At 36.6% G+C, this 21476-nt stretch overlaps 2 protein-coding genes across 2 annotated transcripts in view; one reads left to right on the forward strand and one right to left on the reverse strand.

The window, feature by feature from the left end:
* The first annotated feature begins 1102 nt into the window (after window positions 1-1102).
* sycp2l (synaptonemal complex protein 2-like) lies at window positions 1103-19221 on the forward strand. Its single transcript, XM_059534572.1, has 33 exons — window positions 1103-1215; window positions 1433-1552; window positions 1716-1832; window positions 1917-2018; window positions 2126-2150; window positions 2228-2313; window positions 2401-2493; window positions 2773-2803; window positions 2898-3040; window positions 3324-3344; window positions 4459-4551; window positions 4624-4684; window positions 4881-5044; window positions 5151-5190; window positions 5281-5323; window positions 6005-6038; window positions 6116-6165; window positions 6247-6304; window positions 9168-9284; window positions 9617-9666; window positions 9809-9854; window positions 10091-10193; window positions 10291-10337; window positions 10432-10561; window positions 10640-10707; window positions 10774-10831; window positions 10962-11060; window positions 11921-12027; window positions 14057-14151; window positions 14338-14437; window positions 14589-14647; window positions 18904-19009; window positions 19180-19221. Exons 1-33 carry the CDS (start codon window positions 1210-1212, stop codon window positions 19219-19221), a joined length of 2514 nt encoding a protein of 837 aa, XP_059390555.1. The 5' UTR covers window positions 1103-1209.
* A 797-nt stretch (window positions 19222-20018) lies between these two features.
* Window positions 20019-21476, reverse strand: part of LOC132124159 (elongation of very long chain fatty acids protein 2-like) — a 165180-nt gene continuing 163722 nt past the window's right edge. The window contains exon 8 of the mRNA XM_059535024.1: window positions 20019-20509. Within this exon, the coding sequence (XP_059391007.1) occupies window positions 20387-20509 (123 nt within the window). The 3' untranslated portion in view covers window positions 20019-20386. The remainder of the gene's footprint in view (window positions 20510-21476) is intronic.

Below are 21476 nucleotides of genomic sequence, written 5' to 3' on the forward strand. Positions count from 1 at the left end.
GCATGACGGATAATTATATGTAACAATAATTGTCTTGTCATGCTATATAAATTAAAACAGTAATGATACAGCCCTTTCATTTTCCTTTCTCATACTCTGATGATATGAAATAATCATATTTTCAAAAATTATTTAATTCATAATTCATTCTTCTATCTCAAGACCTGATCGTCTTACTATGAATAATCAACCCAATTAATTTACTATATTCGTATGTTACCATAAAGATCAGCTTAATTTAACAAAACAATCATTTCAGGGACATGGCAAGTTACAGGCTAATGTTTTTTTTTTTCTTCTTTTATGCATTATGAGGGCTTTATTAAAATGTACAGCGTTTTTAGCTTTTTAAACAGCATTCTCCATCCTACACCAACTACGCACACATTTCATGTAAGTCTATGAAAGACGATTGAACCAATCAGAGTAGGTATGGAGGCTGATTGGTTGCAGGCTGCGACTGGGTGCTTCTCCATCAAGGGGCTGGACTGTGCAGAAAAGGAAGGGCTGATTTTAATATTACAGAAAACGCCGTTTTTGTAAAATGGAGCGCCTTAAATTACGTATTATGGATAGCCAAACGGCGACATTAACGGCTTTTTGGATTGCATCAATAAACGCCGATATTAACGGCGGTTCTGCTGTGAAAACGCCGTAATTTACGCCGCCTGTGCTACAAAATGCAGTATTTTACGGCGTATTTTTGTCTTAAACGCCGTAAAATACATCTGGTTGATGGCGAATTGTGTACCTTCCATAGTCCGCCTTCCATAATACGTTCACGACAGCGCTTCGATCGCTTCGTAAAGCATTGGCGCCGACGCCCTCGTGTGAATGTACAGTAAGACAATGTATGCTACATAATACAGACATAAACTATATTACAGTGATATTTAAAACGTCTGCAATTACTGTGGAAATAATCGAGCTTTTGGGGTTATTCATGGTCTTTAGTAATTTCACTTTTAAAATGTATTTTTATATTCGATGGTCGAAAGGTAAGTAGAGATATGTCATCTCATTGTACCACGTTTTTGAAAATGTTTAATAAAGCATACCTTTCCCTGATTTTACAGAGGAAGTCACTTCCTATTTCGCGCAAAGGGTCATGGGCGATAAATAAAAAGCGGATATAGAGCTTAATTAAAAGCCGTGTGTGTTTGATTAGACAGTGTGCAGTCTGAAGAGGAGCTCGCCTGTCTGTGTATCATGAGTGTGAGTTCTTTGGAGGTTTATTTTGTCACTGTGGGTTTATATTAAACATGTATATGGTTATATGGTCTACTTAATCACTTTGATTGATTGTGTATTAGCCTTAGCGTTAACGTTACTTGCACTAATTTTAAAGTTGAAGCACAATGGACCCACATATTGAGTTGTTTGTTGTTTTTAGTATTCCAGAAATTTATCCAGTGCTTCTCTAATTATACAGTTTACAAGTAGACTTCATGATGCCTTTGTCCAAAATAACCTTGGCATGGTTATTATAATTCTTATTGAAGAAAAATCTTCCGTATCCTTGGCCGATCGACTGGACGAAGTTGTTATTAAGGCAGGTTATGAACTGAATTTGCTTTTTCTGGATATCCACGCAATACCAACGGTTTATTGTTCCTTTTTTACGTTGGATTGATTGGTTTGCAGTTTTGATTAAGATTCCCCACTGCAAAAGTGGACATTTCTTACCCATATACAATTGTATTACTACTTGTCAGGAGCTGCATAACATCGAACATAAGAATGTTGCCTTAATATTACGGGCAATTGAACATCTCATTAGTAAAGATGAAGACTGCATCCAGAAACTTGTTCATCATGGCTTGGTTGTGAAGATAAGTATATTTGTCTAATTCTGATTAAAATAAACCTCTAAGTTATTGGTCAGTATGATAATTTATAATCCGCTCACTTTTTAAATGTTGAATTGGTTTGAGATTTCGTCAGAGCATCTTAAAGGACAGCACAAACCACCTAGGGACGGCATGACTCTCATTGAAGTTTTCTACGAGGTTGCCATGGTAATACATTTTTTTTTTTCTGTTATACATTTTCGCTAAAGATCTCTCTATACACACACAAACAATACTCACCCCCCGCCTCCTTTTTTTATTATATATATATACAGGGACTGTGTCAGATCACAATTCCAGGTGACCCATTTGAAGATTTGTATTAATATTATTTTTGTATAGTGTATTAATTATTTATCATTTGGTATGGTTCAAAGGCAGCAATAAGATCTTGGATATATTTTTGTTGCGGTTTGGGGCTGTTGTTTTGGATTATGAAGTGCCTTTCAGTCTGCGTCTAGAGGTAATTGTCATTAAACTATTGATTTAAAAAAATAAAAGTGGTCAAAATATTTACGCTGCCAAATAATTTTACATTATTTGCACTCAGGCCATCAGAACCATAAACTCTATGTTGGACAGCAGTCCCAAAGATATAAGGAAGAAACTCTGCCAGTCAGATGACCACTTCGGGCTCTTGCAAGTATTCAGCACACGTTAATTGCCATTATAGAGTAGGGTGGTTGCACACACATTTACACTTCAAATGAGCAACACACGCAACTTATTGCAAGCAAGGCTGCGCTCTAGTGGACAACAGATTTATCTACAACACAAACAGACCGAGTTTCCATTAGAACAGGGGTTCTCAAACCTCTCCAGGAAGTATGCCCTGCACATTTTGTTTGTCTCCCTCAATCACACCTGATTCATCTCATAAGATTTCGTTGCAAACACTTGCCTTGTCATTTCTTACAGAGAGGACTTGGCAAAAGCATTGACAGATATTGGTGGTAAGCAATCAATTTCCCCCCCAAAAAATAATTTAGAGTTTTTGTTTGTGATGCAGTGTTCATATTGTAGGCTTATATATGATGCTGTCACTAGATTATGAAATGCAGGTGGCCATTTCTGAAGCTCTCTGCAGGATGACACCAAGGAAACTAAGAGAAGACTTTGCTGGCAAATGGTTCCGTTTCAGAAGTTTTGCTTCAGCTTTTACTTCAATTCGTGACAAAGATTTTGAAACTGTATGTTGAAGCATTTCATTTTCACTGCTCAAATCACTGGAATGGTTTGGTTTCAAAAAGATTGCAGGTATTGGAGTTCTTTTTTTTTTTTATTTTTTTTTTTTTAAGGACTGTAGGACATTTCTGAATGAACTTAATGGTTATTTTGGCAACTCAAGAAGGTATAATTGACTTTATTTATTATAATGCAGGGTTTATCCAGTCATTGCTGTCTGTAAAGTTTTGACTTGTTTGCATGATCTTATCCCTCTGTCCTAGAGTCTTCTCATTCCCTTGTGTTCAGGCATTTCTTGATTCAGCTGAGGTGAGCATGAAAACTTTCTCTACAAGTTTTTTTTTTTTTTTTTTTTCTTTCTTTTTTTTTTAATAAGCACTAGTTGAAGTGGGGAAGTAGGCTACTCTAAAGCGTCAGTGTAGGAGTGGTTTAGAAATGACACAAAGCACATTACCCAGGAGGAGGGCATTTGGAACTGCTAAACTATTGGAAAGTTCAAGGATCCAGTGAGGAAATACATTAGTAATAAGTTCAAAAAGCGCTAATTGCAGAGAAAAAAATGATTTTATCAGAGATGGCAGAGAGAATAGTGACTCCGTGTCCAGATGGTAGTAAATTATTATTTTCATTGTGTATTTGGCTCAAAATCACAAGTATTTTATAATGAATGCAGGCTGAAGGTGTTTTAGATTGTGTTGGTCAGTGGTTTAGTTATTCCAAATGGATCGGTATGTTAGCATGTGCAGTCAGGTTAAAGGGATAGTTCAGAAAAAAAGACTATTCTGTCATGAATTACTCATCCTCATGTTATTCCAAACACGTAAGACCTCTGTTCATCTTCGGAACACAACTTAAAATAATTTTGATGGAATCTGAGAGCTCTGACACTCCCATAGACAGCAAGGGTAATATCAAGGTCAAGAAATATGGCAAGGACATCAGTAAAGTAACAGTTGAACCCCTGATGTCACACAGATTACTTTACCGATGTCCTTGCTACGTTTCTGGACCTTAATTGTGGTAGTACCTTTGCCGTCTATGGGAGGGTCAGAGAGCTATCAGGATGCATCAAAAATATCTTTGTGTTATGAAGATGAACGGAGGTTTTACAGGTTTGGAACGACATGAGGGTGAGTAATTACAGAATTGTTATTTACATTTTTGGGTGAACTAACAGTTTAAGGCAGCAGGTTTAGTGGTCTTTTCGCGTCTCCCTGTGGTCCTGTTTGGTATTGCAGCTTAACTGGTTCATATGTATTCAATATTATATACATTGGGAATTATGAAAATGTATTTTGGGGTGGGTGGGTGGGTATTTTTTATTTTTATTAATTGTTTTTATTTATTTAAGCACTGCTAATAAGTTACCTAGGCTATACACTGCAATTTCTCACAACAACAGTGTTTGAATGATCCTTTTTAGTTGTTCAAGCCTGAAGATGAGTTTCTAAAGGAGTTTTGGGTGGATTTCAACATTGGAACATCAACCATTAGTTTCTTTGTAAATGATCCAAAGGTGTGTCCAAAATATATTTTAATGCACACTTTTTTACGAGTAGTGTAACTAAAATGTGCTTATTTCTGGTAGAACACACTGTGGGAGTTGATTCACCTGCCTAAAGATGTTGTCAGCGTGTATGATTTTCAAGGTGGGATTAATCGTAAATAACCCTTACCAGTAGCTTTTCTTCTATTCATAATAATTTCATAATAAAAAAAAGGTTTTCCTTATTGGTATGAAAACTAATTCCAAACCTGAAGTAGACTAAAAGTGATTTGGAATTTCTTTTAAATCCCCCAGTTCACTTATCTTATTTCTTAAAATTTCTTTCTTATTGTTTTTAGAGTGTGGTGATCAGAAGATATTGGAAGTTCACATGAATACCCCACTCTCTCATGGAGAAATGACTGGCAAAATTGTCAAAATCCTCTTTAGTGCAGAGCACAACATCCAAACAGCCCTGACAAGAGTGTTTCCAGATAAACCACAGTCGTCTTCAGCCTCAAAGGTGTTGGCATGTACTGTTTCCTGTTTTTAAAGAATCATGATGAAATATGTAATTAAACCTCATACATACCAGTGGTTATAAATTACATGTACTTTATTATAACTAGGAAGCTCTACAATCAGGGGATTGCTTGACTACGATGGAAGGTATGCACCTTACATGCTCTACAGTTTTGTTAAAGTTAATTTACAGGAAATTGTACCAGATTTATCAGTGTGAAACATTTATTTTTAAAGGAACCCAGCATGAACAAACATCAGTGCCACAGACATTTGCCAGGCATGTAGCTCTGAAAAATTTCAGTAAATCCCAGTGTTTAGTTTAGCTATGTTTCCATCCACCTATTTTTGTGCATTTCTAGATTATTGCATAAACTGCTGGATGGAAACGCCAAGATGCGCATGAATTCTATTATTCTGCGCATAAACTACGATGGAAACACATTTACCGAATAAATGCGCATTTAAAAAGTCATGTGACTTTGCACTATAAAACAGGAAAACTTTACTAACAAGTGGACCAACCTTGTTCACAGCATCTATATGTTGTTTTGGTCGTTCTGAAATGCCTGAGGAAAGTCCGTCAAAGTATTTCTGTATAATAACTTGCATGACTGCATTCCTAAACAGCAGGCATTCACCTCTAAAGGCAATGACCGCATTTGTTACGTCTGATCTCTTTTTGAAGTGAAAGTAATTGCATATGAAATTTGTATTCAGTGGTTTCTCCTAGTGTTCTTAGAGATATTTAGTACCAGTTTATCAGGAAGTGACGATTTTGTTCTCTTTTGATCGTTGAATGGAAATGTTTTATGCCTTATTCCAGTTTCACGAATAAGTTAAATTGGCCTCTTTGGATGGAAACATAGCTACTGAGGGAGCAGAAAGCATCTTGATTTCTGCATTTGATTTGATAAGACCGATTAATCTTATCTCAAGGTTTTTTTTTTTTTTTCCTTAGTCCATCTGCTGCAGAAACCAAAGACATCCATCAGGTAACTAGATAATCCAGATAGCAAATTACAAAGGTTGTATGGGCACCCATTTTCACCAAATTCTATGAATTTTTCAGCATTCCCCTTTGAGTGGACCAAGCAGATATTCAAGATCAAAGTCATCAAGGTATGACTATTTATTGCTGTACATGTAATCTTTTATGGAAAACACAGTTGTTTTATGCTTTTCTTTCTTTGGTGAGTGAAGAATCAAAGGAACCTCAGGCCAAGACCTCTTTAAATTTAAGGATCATTCAGATTCTGAGGTATGTGTGTCTGTGTGTGTAAGAATGTACTGGGTTTTCTACATTAAGGGGTAGAAGGGTAGAAATGTTCGTAATTCTTGACCTCTTTGGGGACGTTTTGTTTTGGGTTCCATGAGAAAACAAGCTTATAAATAGAGGATCTGAAGGACCCACCCCTGGAATACAATTTCAAAGGCGGAAAGCAATCTAAACGGACACTATTTCAATATTTAGAACATTCACTGCTAAATTCAACCACATACAAGTTATTTTAGGTCTCTGACATTTAGTTACTTGCAAAAAATGCATTTGTTGAATACCCACTGATGTTTGTGAGCTTGTTAGATACACTGGTGTCTAAGAAAAGTGGAAATAATCCTGACAATGGTTTTTATTCGTGTAGGTACAGGTTGTGTAGGTAACTATAAAGTTCACGCTATTTTTCTCCTAGTTTAACAGTGACTGACTTATGTAATTCTGGAAAAAATAGGTGAATTTATGTGATGGTAAACCAGGGATGTCAAACTCAGTTTCTGGAGAGAAGCATCCTGCAGAGTTTAGTTTCAGCACAATATAGTTTTCAATTAAGGCTACATCCACAAGAAGCCAGCTTTCCCTTTCCGACCCCCCCCCCCCCAACCCACCCCTTTTTTTTTCTTAAAGGGTTAGTTCACCCAAATATATCTTTACCAGATAGTCAAATCTTAAATTTTGTGAATTTGAATTAGATGTTTAATGTCAATCCAAAACGATTGGGTAAATACATGTTCAGAAAATAAGTGTTTTATGGATTCCTCTTCTGAATGACAAAATAGTTTGAATTATTATTCGCTTAAATATAAATTTTTAGACTGCTCAATTACTCCCATATGACATCCATAAATCACCCCCCCCATTGACTCACATTTTAAACACAATCTGCTTTCCTTTTCAGCAAATCACAAATTCACCTGACATTTAAAGATAAAACTGACAAAGATACCAATGTGCTACGTTAACAACTTTAGGCTTAACAAATGTTAAACAGAATGTTCCTAACACCTCAACAGTATAACTTAAACCCAAATTAACCTTAATAATACCTAAATTAAAACCTTATTGTACTGTACAACATTGTTACTTCAATTAACAAAGATTCATTCTGTCAGTAAATTGAAAGAAACATTGTTCTAAATGTCATAACTCCAATGACGACTGCATTGTCACCGACATATATAATTGTCTGTAAATGGTTCTTGATCATGATGTAGACTGCACATATAATCATATTCAGTCATATAATCATATTCCGTCAAAGTTTGTACACCTAAGTAAGCCGCCTTTCCTGCATGCCGAGCAGCCTCCACTTTTGTCCGCAGTTGTTTAAGTATAGCTTTGTCCATGTTCGTTAAATCCTTGCCAAACTGTAGTTCCTTGGACTTCAGGTAGGTGCTGGTTTTAGCTGCTTTCCAAAGCCTGTCTCGTAATGATGGTTCTTCCTCTCGTGTCATTTCCAATAAGTTTTCTTCCAAGCCGGTGTACAATATCCATGTCATCTTGTATTATGATGGTAAGCTCTGGAAGAACAGTACAACAAATATCCACGAACTGCCTGCCTTTGTACGGTCTGGCTGAGCAGTCAGGTGAAGACAATCTCAAATTCCATTGTCTTTTGTACCTTTCATTCTAGAATTGATTTCAGAAACTTTGTGCATCGCTGAGCTCATGGATCACCTTCATGTCCTTTTTCAAAATTTTCATGTCATCTTTGACCTCTTTCTCTTTGTTGAAGAGGAATTCTGTTGTTTTCTTTGAAGCATCAATGCTCACCGTATTTCCCTTTAAGAGCTCCTAATCCATTTAATTTATGCATCGCATAATGTTTTCTTGAATTTCAGACAAGGACGGTTCACCTCTACTTTTCCTCAGGTCTTTGCTCGGGGCAGAATCCGGTAAAGGAACTGTAATGCTGGTTTGCAAAACATGCGTGCATTGTTTGAATGTCAGTACCACAAATGTGCACTTCATCTTTGTCAGCAGCTTTATTAGGTTTTTTTCCTTGGCTTTACTCTCCCTCTCTCTTTGTTTTTCTGTCATTCAATGCAGTCACTCTGGGTCAGATACTAATTTCAAATGCAACTTACAGCAACTATCCAGGTTATTTATTTGTTAAATGACCAATTGGACGGCTAAAATGTAAGAACAATTTATTAGACCAAAAAGAACAAAATATGAGGTGAAGGAACAAACTTTTATCCTCAGCTTCTCCAAGCTACCTCCTCACTGGTCGCCATCTTGGGTAACCCCCACCAGCCATCCTGGGCTTAAGCCTAATGGATTTGACTAGCTGGATCAGGTGTGTTTAATTAGGGTTGAATCTAAACTCTGCAGGGCTCTGGCCCTCCAGGAACCGAGTGTGACACCCCTGTGTTAAACCATAGATCCAAAACAACAGATTCTCCATTTACGATACTTGAATTTATATTATTTCAGGTAACTTGGAAAAAAATATTTTAGTGTTAATGAATAAATTTCAATTTCTAATTCTTATTCAAATTCTTAAGCATCAAAAGAAAACATGTTGATCTAGAAGAAGGGTGCCCAGATTTCCATCTTGCATACCCTGTCTTGTTCCTTTAAATGTTTAATAAAACAATAAAATTAACTTATTAATTTGATAGTTATTTTCAAAATACTCCATTTTAAACTGCCAAAGCAGGCACCACAATTTGCTGTGTTTTACCCCCCCCCACCCCCCCACCCCCCCCAGTAATTTGTACTGGACACTTTAGAACACATTTTTGATACTAAATGACAAGTAATTAATGTCAAAGGTCCACTTGTTGTAGAATTGTAGTTTTCTGGCATATGAGTAGGTGTGTGTGTGTGTATATGGCTGCCCCAGGTGATCCTTGAGGTGTCTCAATGTCAGAGTGACACTTTTGAGACAGACCTATCAGGGAAGTCACATGACAGGAATCCAAAGACTATAACATTCATGACCGCTTTGTGGAGGTACCAGGTCAGTGGTGTGCAGAAACACATCAGGTCCACTGTCCTCTTAAACACTTACAAGTGGACAATTTAATATGATTTTCTTTACAATTTTGGGGGGGCTCTTGAGCCAGTTTATTCATTTGTTTAACTTGATCTGGCCAGGCTTAATGTACATAAAGTGCCGCTCAAATGGCTACAGAAAAATCAGAAACTTGTAAAATGTATAGTTTCAAGGCCAGTTTTCAAAGCTATAGATTGTGCCATTAGTTAACATGTAACCTTGTTACTTTTGAAGTTCTCTTCATTTTCTCACATTTGAAGTTTAAAATGAATTTTAAGATTGGCTTTTCGGTTTAGGTTGCACATGCAAAGACACTGTTGTTCTGTCAAACGTCATCATCTAACGGGTAAGTGACATGTCTGTCTTGTCGAACAATGCCCATCTAATTTTAAAATCAGTATGAAGTGCAGGAGTGCCAGTTTGGACGTCAAAATGTACTGCTGTGCATTTACAGTAGTTTCCCTAAAATGTTCATTTTTCTTCATCAGGTCTACAAAATCCCTCCCTGACACTCTGGGTAGAACTCCTGTTAAGGTTAGCTAGAATATGTAAAGGGTCCATTATTTGCAAAATTTAATTTTATTTATATTAGACAGTTGTACATTCAAGAATGCTCTAGTTTGCCTAATCCAGCTTCTTAAATCTGGCATTGTACAGTGAAAAATTGTCGGCTCTCAGACCAAGTACTTATGCCCCTCTTTAAGTAGCTTTGGACAAAAACATCTGCTGAATGTATAAATGTAAATTATGTAAAGTCTGGTTGATTACAGAAGAAAATGAAGGTGATGTATTCGGATGAATGGTGTGTCCACAAGGACACTCCACATGCTGTCTACAGCAGAAGAAAGCCCAGAGCCAAGGGAAAGCTCAGAGGTAGTTACTCATTGTGCAGCACTACCTCTTTTTTTTTTTTTTTTAAATGCCGCATCCTTATTTGTGGTGTTTTTTTTATTTTTTAACTTTTTCATAGTTCTTCCTCTTTCATCACCCAGCAGTAATGAGGAGGAGTTCTCTAAGGTAGAATATCACTTCAGTAGACTTTCAGTGGAGGAAAAATTGTTAATTTTATAATGGGTATAAACATGTGGGTCTTTATGAATTGTCTTCCTAGTATTCAACACCCAAACAAAGACTTCAAGGAAGGGAAAGAGTGACAAGTGAAGACTGGCAGTCTCAAGTCAAACTAGGGAGATCACTGAACATGGAATCATCCTTATTCAAAGAGTCCACTGCTGATTCAGGTAAGTATGATTACATAAGGCTAATCTCAGAAGATGGCTTATACCAATTTAAAACTGACCTGTTGTTGTTTCCTCAAGGTTTTCAAAACAAGACTCTTTCTGAAACCAGTCTACCAGTAGAGGAACTTGATAATATCATTGAAGAGGTACAAGTTGATTTCAATATGGTTTTCTTATGCATATTTATATAAACAATCTACATATTTATTCAGCACAATTTGGATAAAGAAACGTCAATTCTGCAGAAAAGTGAAGCAGCTGAATCATCAGGTGAGAACCCCCCCCCCCCCCCCCCCAACAACAATGCCTTTTTGACCGTGTTTACATTAAAGCCTCTAAAAATCTTCTAAAATAAGTAATAATCTCAATGCTTAATTGAGGACACATATTTGGTGCACAGAGCTATATGTGGGTCTGAAAGAGGACACACAGCTGCACAGACACCCAACATTCCAACCCAGAAGACTATTCATGTCTAGCCCACTAGAGGATGCTGCAGGTAAATGTCTTCAACTGTTTCTGATCAGTTATATTCATGCTGAACACCAAATCATTTTGACCCTTGAGCTTTCCACTGCATTTGAGACTATTGAATCTAGTTAAATTGTTGTTTTTCTCCTTTTTAAATGAAAAAATAGGTGAGCTGAAGAGCATTTGCTCAAGCTTTTTCAATTCTCTTTTTCAATTCTCTGCTCTGCTTTTTCTGCTTGAAAGTGACATGTAGCCAAGTATGGTGTAGCCTACCATACTTTGAATTTATGCTCTGCATTACACCCATCCAATTGAACAAACACAGCATGTAGTAGCAAGTATTGAACACGCTAACTGTGAACCAGGGCCATCCTTAACTGAAGTGGGGCCCAGTGTGAAGTAGGGAACATATATTAAATAGCTTGCCTCAAGCCCAGGGCCTAGTGCGGCCATACCAGTTGCACCCCCATAAGTACTGCCCGGTATATAACACACACCCGGAGCAGTGGGTTGCCATTTTTGCTGGGGCGCCGGGGGAACAGTTGGGAATTTGGTGCATTGCTTAAGGGTCTTACCTCAGTCATGGTTACAAGTCCGACTCTCTTACCATGAGGCCATGACTGCCCCATTTTTCACTTTCACTTTAGTCTCTGCTTTATGCTTTTTTTCTGCTTGAGAGAAGGATAAAAAGCAGCCATTTTCTGTTACTGCTAATTGCAAACAAAGTGACGCGAATGTCTGAAAAGAGCTCTCACTCTCTCGCTGTCGGTCTGTGTGTGTGCGCGTGTACTTAGCCATATTTGGGGAAAATATTGCACTGTGGAGTTTGTCAAACCTTGGGACATCCTCATTTGCAAAAATATTTAAAAATGTGTGTCTGTTTGTCAGAGCGAGTAACTGAAGCATTTGCAGATGAGGAGTCTGAGGAAGAGTTGGGTGCTGGTGTCAGCGCTGCATTTAACTCCTTTAAGACTCAGTTGAGAGCACACTTTACTGTGAGTACAAAAGCAAACTGAAGCTTTTTTATCATTAAGATTACCAAAAGTTTAGTTCTGTCTTTTTATGGAAGAAAAAGTGTCTACGTAATGCCGTTCCAAAGTTGTGGTGGTGGCTTTTTTTTTTTTTTTTTTTTTTTTTTTTTTTGGTCCAAGCCGTTTTTTCATTCAGTAAAAGTGAATGGATGCTGTCAAACTACTAAGTGCACTCGCACGCGCACACACACCCACACACACACACACACACACAACATCAGCAGTCCATACATCTGAAAAATTGTGCCCAAATACATCGTAAACTACAGTTCACTTCTATCTTCTGCTGTAGTTTAAGATATTGAAAAATTAATTTAAAAGTATTTATTCACCAAAAAAAAAAAATTGTCCATGAATGAGAAAAAAAAAATAAAAAATCTTGTTATACAGTGGCCACCAGCTGTTTTAATTACTACACTGTATCTCATCCTCATGAACTGCACCACATTTGCAAGTTCTTGTTGTGAGATGTTACTCCACTCTTTCACAAAGACATTGGCAAGTTTTTGAACATCTAGAAGGACACATGAGTACATGTGGTTTGTTGCTACAAGGACAGTCCGCTGTTCTTCCTGTGGCAGTGTCTTTGGTCTCTTACATTACTGACATAATATATTGATCGGAACTCATAGTTCTAATTTCTTCCTGCAGCAGGATTTTGGCATATTCACAAAGGTGATGAGGGAACCTGGGCATTTTTTTATTTTTATTTTTTTGTCCGTAGAAAAGTCTCTTAAATATTTTAAGTTTATTATAACTGTGACCACAGTTGCCCTACCGAACAATAAGCATCTTAGGGACAGTTATATTTAAGTTTACATAAGTATACGGAGACTCAAACATGTAAGATTACATAATTTGAAATATTTATCTGTTGATTTTAAGGCTTAGGTGTGGTGTGTGTGTGAGACACACACACACGTACACAGTGATGGTATTTTCTGATGGCAGTGGCCTCCTTCAGCAGGATATTGCACCCTGATACAATGCACACATTGCATGTAATGGTGTAAAGAAACACAATGAAGAGTTAAGGGTCAACTCCTTTCTCTCCTCATGGATGAGAGCATGTTCACACACGCGAAAGAGTGTGGAGATTCCGGGGGGAGTATTATGCTGCCTTGCAACATATATATAAATAATATACATATTGCCATTTATTATTAATCATTGCTAAAAGCTAGACAATTTTGTATTAAAATATTTTACTATGTAGTGCCCTTCAGTCTGGAGATTTATTCTACTTGGTCTTATAGCATAAATATACCTGGGTGCACTTATTAGCGAGATGCTAAATATGTACCAATAAGTACATCACTGCAGTTTCCAAAATAAATGAACACTAGAGGCAGTAAAACTCCAATACCTTTTATTCCTTTAATACTGTTTCGAAATTCGGATATCTGAATTCTGAACCACTGCTATTGTACCAGAAGCAACATAATAAAAACAAATACGTAGCCATTTCAATGTAATAAAAACGCCAGGGTTCAAAAATTTAACCAGTGTTTTAGCGCCACACTGTGGACATTTCTCTTTGAAACTGCAGTGAAACGTGCAGTAACGTACATAAAAGCGGTATTGCACAGAAAGTGCACAACAGTACATATTTTAAATTAGACAAGGTTGGCTTTATTGCATCGGAGATGTCACTTTGCCCACAAATTTGATGATAAAATCTGATCTGGAGTTACCATGGCAATGAAAAATGCTAAAATGTGAATCACTTCCATGTTGCAAACTAAACTTTTTATTTTTATATATATATATATATATATATATAAAGGCCCTAGTTTGTAAATCTAATTGTATGGCTTTGCAATTTCACTGTTTGGCAAGTCGAAAAATGCTGTCATTTGTATGTGGCTCAAACATTGTTCGAAATTCTTATTTTGTGTATGAAAGAAGCTAAACAGAGGGACATGCATGAGGGACACTTGAACTAACACCTGATTTGTTTAGTTAACATGGAATTATTTTCTTTGTGATCCAGAGCAGGTACAAAAAGATTGAGGCCAGGTCCCTGCAATCTTTAACAGACTGTCAGAGAAATGTGACTTCTCTGTTGGAAACTATACACAATCAAAGGTACGGAGCCCAAAACACAGCATTAGCATCCAGCAATTTCTTTAACTTTTGTCCTATTTTGTCTATAAACCATGAAAATCTAGAATAAACATAACCAATTCAGTTTAACAAACACTAACAGTACTGTTTAATCCACATGGTTATAGCTGATATTCATAAAAACAAACCATGGTGTTCTGCGTGTAGGTTGGTGCATCTGGAGCAGTTCCAGAACACAGTGGTGCAGCAGTTGACATGTTTGGAGCAGGACTGTCTGTCTCTCAAAACCATAGAGAAAGAGACTGTGGTCTGTCTCAGCTTCTCGATCAAATGGGCAAATTGTCATATTTCAGTTTATATACAGCAATCTATTTAATGTTTATATTTTCATCTGAACAAAGCCTATTTAATAGAACAAATCAGTGCTGTTCTGTCATATGCACTTGGTCATGTTTCAGAATTTCTGGCAGTCGGAGTCTGACACAGTTCGGGCATTCTGTGATAGACAGCAAAAGAGGTAGTATAAACCTGTTTTATGTTTGCTTGAAGCACACATGCCGTGTATGTCTGTGTATTTGGAGAACCGTTTCTCTCGCGCTCTCTCTCAAATTCAGATGAGCTTTATTGGCATGACTTCCACAGTATTGCCAAAGCATTGTACATTACATGAATAAGGAATAAAAAAATTATATAATAAAACAAAAACAGATTTGTAAAATAAGTATATGTATACTTTTTTTTTTTCTTCAAACAAGAAAAATATAAAAGACAACACGAAAAAAAAAAAAAAAAAAAAACTTTGCACAACAGTACATGTAAGAAATGCTCTTGCTTCAGTTTTGTCCACTGGCTGAAAATCTTAAGTTTGTGACAGGCTGATGCGTATCTTGCTGCTGTTGTGATCATTTTGGAATTTTCCTCTAAAATGTGATTTAACTTTTCTGTATTTGGTAATGCCATAAAATTTGGTTTAATTTGTTGGAATTCGTGGAAATATGCAGCTCTTATGTTGTGATAGTAATCACAGTGTAGTAAGAAATGTTCCTCTGTCTCCAGCTCTCTCTGAGAGCACTGTGAACACAGTCTCTGCTCTCATGGCTGACATCTCTGTCTGTGTCGTCCTCTCTCTATAGCCAGACAGTGATCACTCAGTCTGTATTTTGTAAGTGTTTTTCTTAATTTGGGATCTTTTACACAGCTCAAGTATTCTGCTGGTTTGTATTCTCTTTTCAGGTCTAAATACAGCTCCATTTTCTTCTGTAATTTAGTGGCATCTTTCCAATAGGTAATGTTTTTATAACTGTATGATTTGGTTGGGCCGGATTGTGCTGTGCTGATTTGGCTGTAGTTTGAGTACCAGCTGTAGAAGTGCGCTCTTCTGCAGGTTCTGCTCCTGACACCGCAGGGCTTCAGCCTGATTCGAGCTCACATCACTGTATTCGGGTGCTGCTGGAGTTTCACAGCTCTCTTCTGAATACTAATTAATAATGGGTACCGCCCTAATTCAGCTCTGCTTGAATTGTTTGGGGTTGCTCTGTTAACTTTTAAGATGCTTTTACAAATTTGGGTATGCATAATTTCAATTTCTTCTTTTTCCCATTTGGAGAAATCTTGGGTTTTCAGAGGTCCCCATATCTCACTGCCATAAAGTGCAATTGTTTCAATTATTGATTTAATAATTTTTAGCCAGATTTGAATGGGAATGTTTAATGTTTGTTTAATTTTATTTTTGATCATGTAGAAGAAGACTCTCAGTGCCTTTTTGTTTTCAGTTCATTCACAGCCAGATTGAAGTTCCCCGTTGAGCTGATTTTTAGTCCCAGATAAGTGTATTCAGGGGTGTGTTGGAGGACCTGGTTTCCTGCTCTGAAAGTGTATTTATTTTCCTTACACCTGGGTCTTTTTTGAAAAATCATTATTTTTGTTTTTGCTAGGTTGATTTTAAGAGCCCATGTTTGACTTAATATGTCTATGATGTCAAGTAGCTGTTGTAGTCCCTCTTTTGTTTTTGACAGAATGACTAAATCGTATGCGAAAGAGCAGACATCTGACTTCTGATTCAGTTAGAATTGGGCCGGGGGCAGTCGAATTGTTTAATTCTTCGGCTAATTCATTTATATAAATGTTAAACAGAGTTGGGCTCAATGGGCACCCTTCCCTTGTCTGACTCCTCGATGTTGAGAGAGAAATTCTGATTGATTATCCCCTATTTTTACAGCACATGTATTGTTTTTATACATGGTGCTGATTAAATCAAATGTTTTCCCTCAAATCCCATTTTCCAGTAGTTTTAAGGAAGAGTCCTTCGTGCCAGATTGAATCAAAAGCTTTTTCAAAGTCGATAAAGCAAGCAAAGATTTTGGTTTTGTGTTGGTGTACATGTTTATCAATGATAGTGTTGAGGGTGTAGATGTGGTCAGATGTTCTGTGTTTGGGTAGAAATCCAATTTGACTAGTCCCAAGATTTTTTGGGTTTTGAGAGTTTTGTAATCTTTTGTTAATAATCGAAGAGAATATTTTCCCCAGGTTGCTATTGACACACATGCCTCTGTAATTGCTTGGCTCAAACTTGTCTCCTTGTTTAAAGACTGATGTGATTATGCCTTGGTTCCAGGTGTCTGGAAAATATCCTACACTCAAAACAATATTAAATTTTGGTTATTGCAGTTTTGAATTTCTCATTGGTGCATTTGATCATCTCGTTTAATATTCCGTTGATGCCACATGCCTTGTTGGGTTTTAGCACATGTAGTCTATCTGTAAGCTCATTTATTGTGATTGGGAAGTCCAGGGGGTTCTGATTGTCTTTAATCTTTTCTTTCAGGATTTCTAATTTGGTTTTTAATTCATTTAGAGCAAGATTTGTTTCAGTTGTTTTGTACAGATTTTCAAAGTGTGTCCTCCATATGTTCCCGTTTTGAATTGCCAATTCTTTCTTTTGTGGTCTATAGAGAGTGTTCCAGCTGTTCCAAAAGTTATTGGTATTTATTGATTCCTCCATTGTTTGAAATAATTGTTCTGTATGCTCTTTTTTGCTTTTAGAGTTTGTTTGTACACTTTAAGAGATTCATGATACTGAAGTTATTGGTTGTCAGGATCTGTAGTTTTTTTTTTATTTGAAAGATTTCTTACTGTCGTTCTAATTTTTTTACACTCCTCATCGAACCACTTCTCACTGGTGTTTTTTGGCTTTGTTTTTGCAAATTTTTTTCAAATTGTACATGGATACTGATTGGTGGAATATGTCATTTAGTGCCAGATTTATGCCTACTTTATTTTGTCGATGTTAATTTTTTGTCCATTAGTAGGATTGATGCAGTTTTAATAGCTGAGATGGCTGTCTGTATATTTCATTGTTTTGAGTTGGTTTTAGAGTAATTAGTGTAATTTTACAATGGTCTGACAGAGGTGTTTGAGGACTGACTGTGAATGCTCTGAGATGCACTGGGTCAATGTCTGTGATGAAATCTATAGTACCGTTACCAAGAGAAGAATTAAAGGTGTAACAACCGAAAGAGTCTCCCCGTATGTGACCGTTCACTATATACAGGCCCAGTGACTGACGGAGCTCTAGTAGGCTTCTCCCATTTTTGTGAAGTTGTCATAATTTTTTCTGAGGTGGTATGAAGGCAGAGAGTGGCAGGTGTTTGTCAACACACAAGGAGACAAATATATTACAAAGTCGGGTTCATTTCCAGTTCTGGCATTTAAGTCGCCACTTATAAAACATTTCATTTTGTCTGGAAGTGGCAGATCTCGTCTTACAGGATAGAAAAGGTTTCTTCATTGTAATACGGAGGTTCAGTCGGGGGTATGTGGCACATATTTTTATTTTTAGCCAAATGTATGATTTCTAGATCTTTACAGCTGTGGTTGTGTTCTGTACCATATCAGCCCCCGAGTCTCTGCCCTGTGTCACCCCTCTTAGTTTGGTGGATGGTAAAATGATTTCTCTAAACCCAGTTGGGCAGCCAGTGGACAAATCTCTTACATTCCATTTTTCTTGTAGTATTGTAATGTCAGAATTCAGAATTTCTTTTGAAATCTAACTGTTGGCTCTTAACACCAAAAATGGAGGACCTATGTCCTTGAATATTCCAACATGAGATTAAGGAATATGGACACAATCATTTTTGTTATTTCAAAAACAAAACAAACATCAGTATGCTGAATCAACAGATCAAGAAGAATATTTAAATATTATAATACATATCTAAGAATAAATGTCATATATATTAGTTCTTTTAAAAATAAATATATAAATAAAACACACACGTAGGCTACAATAATGTATGTTCTCTCTCTCTCTCTCTCTCTCTCTCTCTCTCTCTCTCTCTCTCTCATATATATATATATATATATATATATATAGATAGTCCCCCTAACACTAGGCCAAATTTTAGTATTGCAATCCACCCTATAGACCTTTCAAAGTAATTTATTTAAAACTCTTTTTGTCAAACCATTCAAATATTCAGATGACATAAGGCCCCGATAATCTTTAGAGTTCAGGACTTTATTTAAAACATTCAGACAAGGTTTTCTCAAGACTAACAAAGTGTGTGTGTATGAGGGCAATAAGATATTTGAACTAACTGCAGTTAATTTCAGAACTGTATATCATAATGTGTACACATCTCATTGTGTATATGCAGTATTATGTACTGTATTCTGTATTTTGTTGTGGCTATTGCATGTTAAGCAGAAATTCATGTGACCAAGGCAAGTTCTTGTACATAAACAAAAAAAAAAGCTTCTGCTCTTCCATAACAGGTTGGATTCTCTCCTCATCCCGTATGTGAATGCTGAATCACAATTTAGTTTATCAGAACTAGAACACAATTTAGTTTATCAGAGAAGAGGCGCCAAAATTACTGAGGTGAGCAGTTTGTTCATTACCACTGTAACCAGCACTGTATGTAGACTTTAGACCTATATTTCTGGACTATTTCCAGGTCAAAAATATCTGATATTTAAATGTTAGCAAGTAAACTGATAATATCCAAGTCTGAGTAGTATTTAAGTCATTACAATTGTCATCTTCTCCAGCCTGCCTCTCCTCAAGATGCTGCCACTCGAGATCCCTTATAGGACCTCACACTATGAAGGGTTTTTTTTGTTTTTTTTCTCATACTGAAAAATCTACTCCTAATTAAAGAAATTTTTGTTGACTGGTATAAAAACATCACATGCTCAAATTTCATATTGCAAGTGCTTCATTTAGTTTATAATAAAGACTATCATCAAGGTTTTCTGTGGTAATTTAAAAAAAATGTGTACACACACACACACACACACACACACACACACACACACACACACACACACACACACACACACACACACACACACACATATATATATATATATATATATATAGGTTAAAATACTTCCATGAAATGAAAATTGAAGATTTGTTCTGTTTTGGGTCATGTATCATACATTCAGTTGTTCCTATTAAAATAAAGTAAATATACACCGTGATCTTCTAGAAAAACAGACCAAAAATACTGACAACCCATCCTGCATATCCAATAAAATGCTTTATAGAATAAGTTGGTCTGTTTGCGGACAACACCTGCCAAGACTTGAAATAGGATGTAACAAATCCTGGTTCATGGCTATGCCATTGATTATAAAGGTAACTGGTTGTTTAAACAAATGGGTTATTTCCTCTTGTTGCAATGGGAAATATATCAGGGGTGGGCAATTCTGACCCTTGAGATCCACTTTCCTGCAATGTTTAGCCCCAACCCTCAACAACAAACAAATGCATTCATCAAACATTTTCATGTGGTTTTTAACACGCATGCAAATTTATTTTATACATAATTTTTCATTGGACTTGACATCTTTACCTAACAATCCATGTCTGATTATGAAGATTAAGACTTGTAGCCTAAGGCTTCCTTTGTTGAAGAATAAATCATTATAGTGATTTAGGGTATATTACTGAATGTTTTCTTGTCATTAGAGATGAATTGCCAAAGATGTGTAATAAAGTAGATACTGTACTCCATAACAGAGGTGTTTATTTTAAAAAGGGTTTGAAAAATATTTTTCTACAAAATTATTGTACAGCATTTCTATTGGCTAGAGTGGAACATATGCAAAACAAAGATACAAAATGGTTAAAAAGTTATATTCTTATTTATAAAAGTGCATTTTGATTATCAGATGATTATGGCTGCTATTGTGCTAGTATTCAGCATAAGTTAATTGAGAAGAGCATTCTATATTGCTCCATATTGTGGCATCATTTCAGCTTCTGTTTGGAGTTTTCTCCGTTGAGAGAGGGTGAAAGGCCATTAGAATGACTGTTTTTAAGATCTCCAACCTCAGCAATTCTGTCACCCTCCAGCTTCCTCTTTCTGTATGTCTGCAGAGAAAAGCCATTTACTGTGTAACAATTTCTAAGACTGGAAGCATGACAACACACACACACACACACACACTGCACTAAAGCTGGGCTCACACTACAGGAGATATAGGCCGATTTATTCCCAATTTTCCCCTCCTGAGAATTGGAGAACAAATATTTGAGGATCTCAATTGGATCCTATGTTTGGCAAGGATTGTCTCGTAATGTGAGGCGTTTGCAGATCAAATCTTCCACCTCCCAATATGCTCTCACACAAATGAAGGCTGACCTGATTAATATCAGACATGTTTGATATTTAGGATTTTAAATCGGGATGATGACTATAATTATGTCATTACTTTCATAATAGCCAATACTCAACTGCAAAACAAGCTGCTGTACTGGATAGAGGAGATAGAGAAACAGCTTGTGGAAGTTTTTGTAAAAGCTTCTTACACTCTAGCTAACATATGTAACCACTGCTGCATGAGATCATGTGAGGAACTCACTCGGCATGAAAATCTTTATAAAATCTTAGTGCATGATGCGCCATGATTTTCAGATCTTGTAGTGTGTGCGTTTAATATTTGAGGAAACTAAATCTGCGAAGATTTTCCTTCCTTGTTGCAGCATGTGTGTGCTGCAACCAGATTTAATAATCGTATAGGATTTTAAAACTCCTGTAGTCTGAGCCCGGCTTAAGCATGATCCCAACCATCAATAGGCAGCATTTTAGTCAGAGTAATTTGAAAAATTACTGAAATAACCAGTGTCAAACTTAAGAGGCACCCCTAAAGTCATGGTCCAATTTTCAGTTAAATATGCAGCAGAATTGCCAAGTCACCTTTACTATCAAATTCATCAGAAGCCCAAGGGTCAAAATTCCTTTGGTCAGGCTTGGTCTGATAAGAATTTTGACTTTAATATGATAGAAAAGGGTTGCCGTGATTTAGCCAAGATGTTCCTGGATCAACATCTTTTGATA

This window comes from Carassius carassius, chromosome 42, assembly GCF_963082965.1.
Source record: "Carassius carassius chromosome 42, fCarCar2.1, whole genome shotgun sequence".
In the NCBI taxonomy this organism is placed as follows: Eukaryota; Metazoa; Chordata; class Actinopteri; order Cypriniformes; family Cyprinidae; genus Carassius; species Carassius carassius.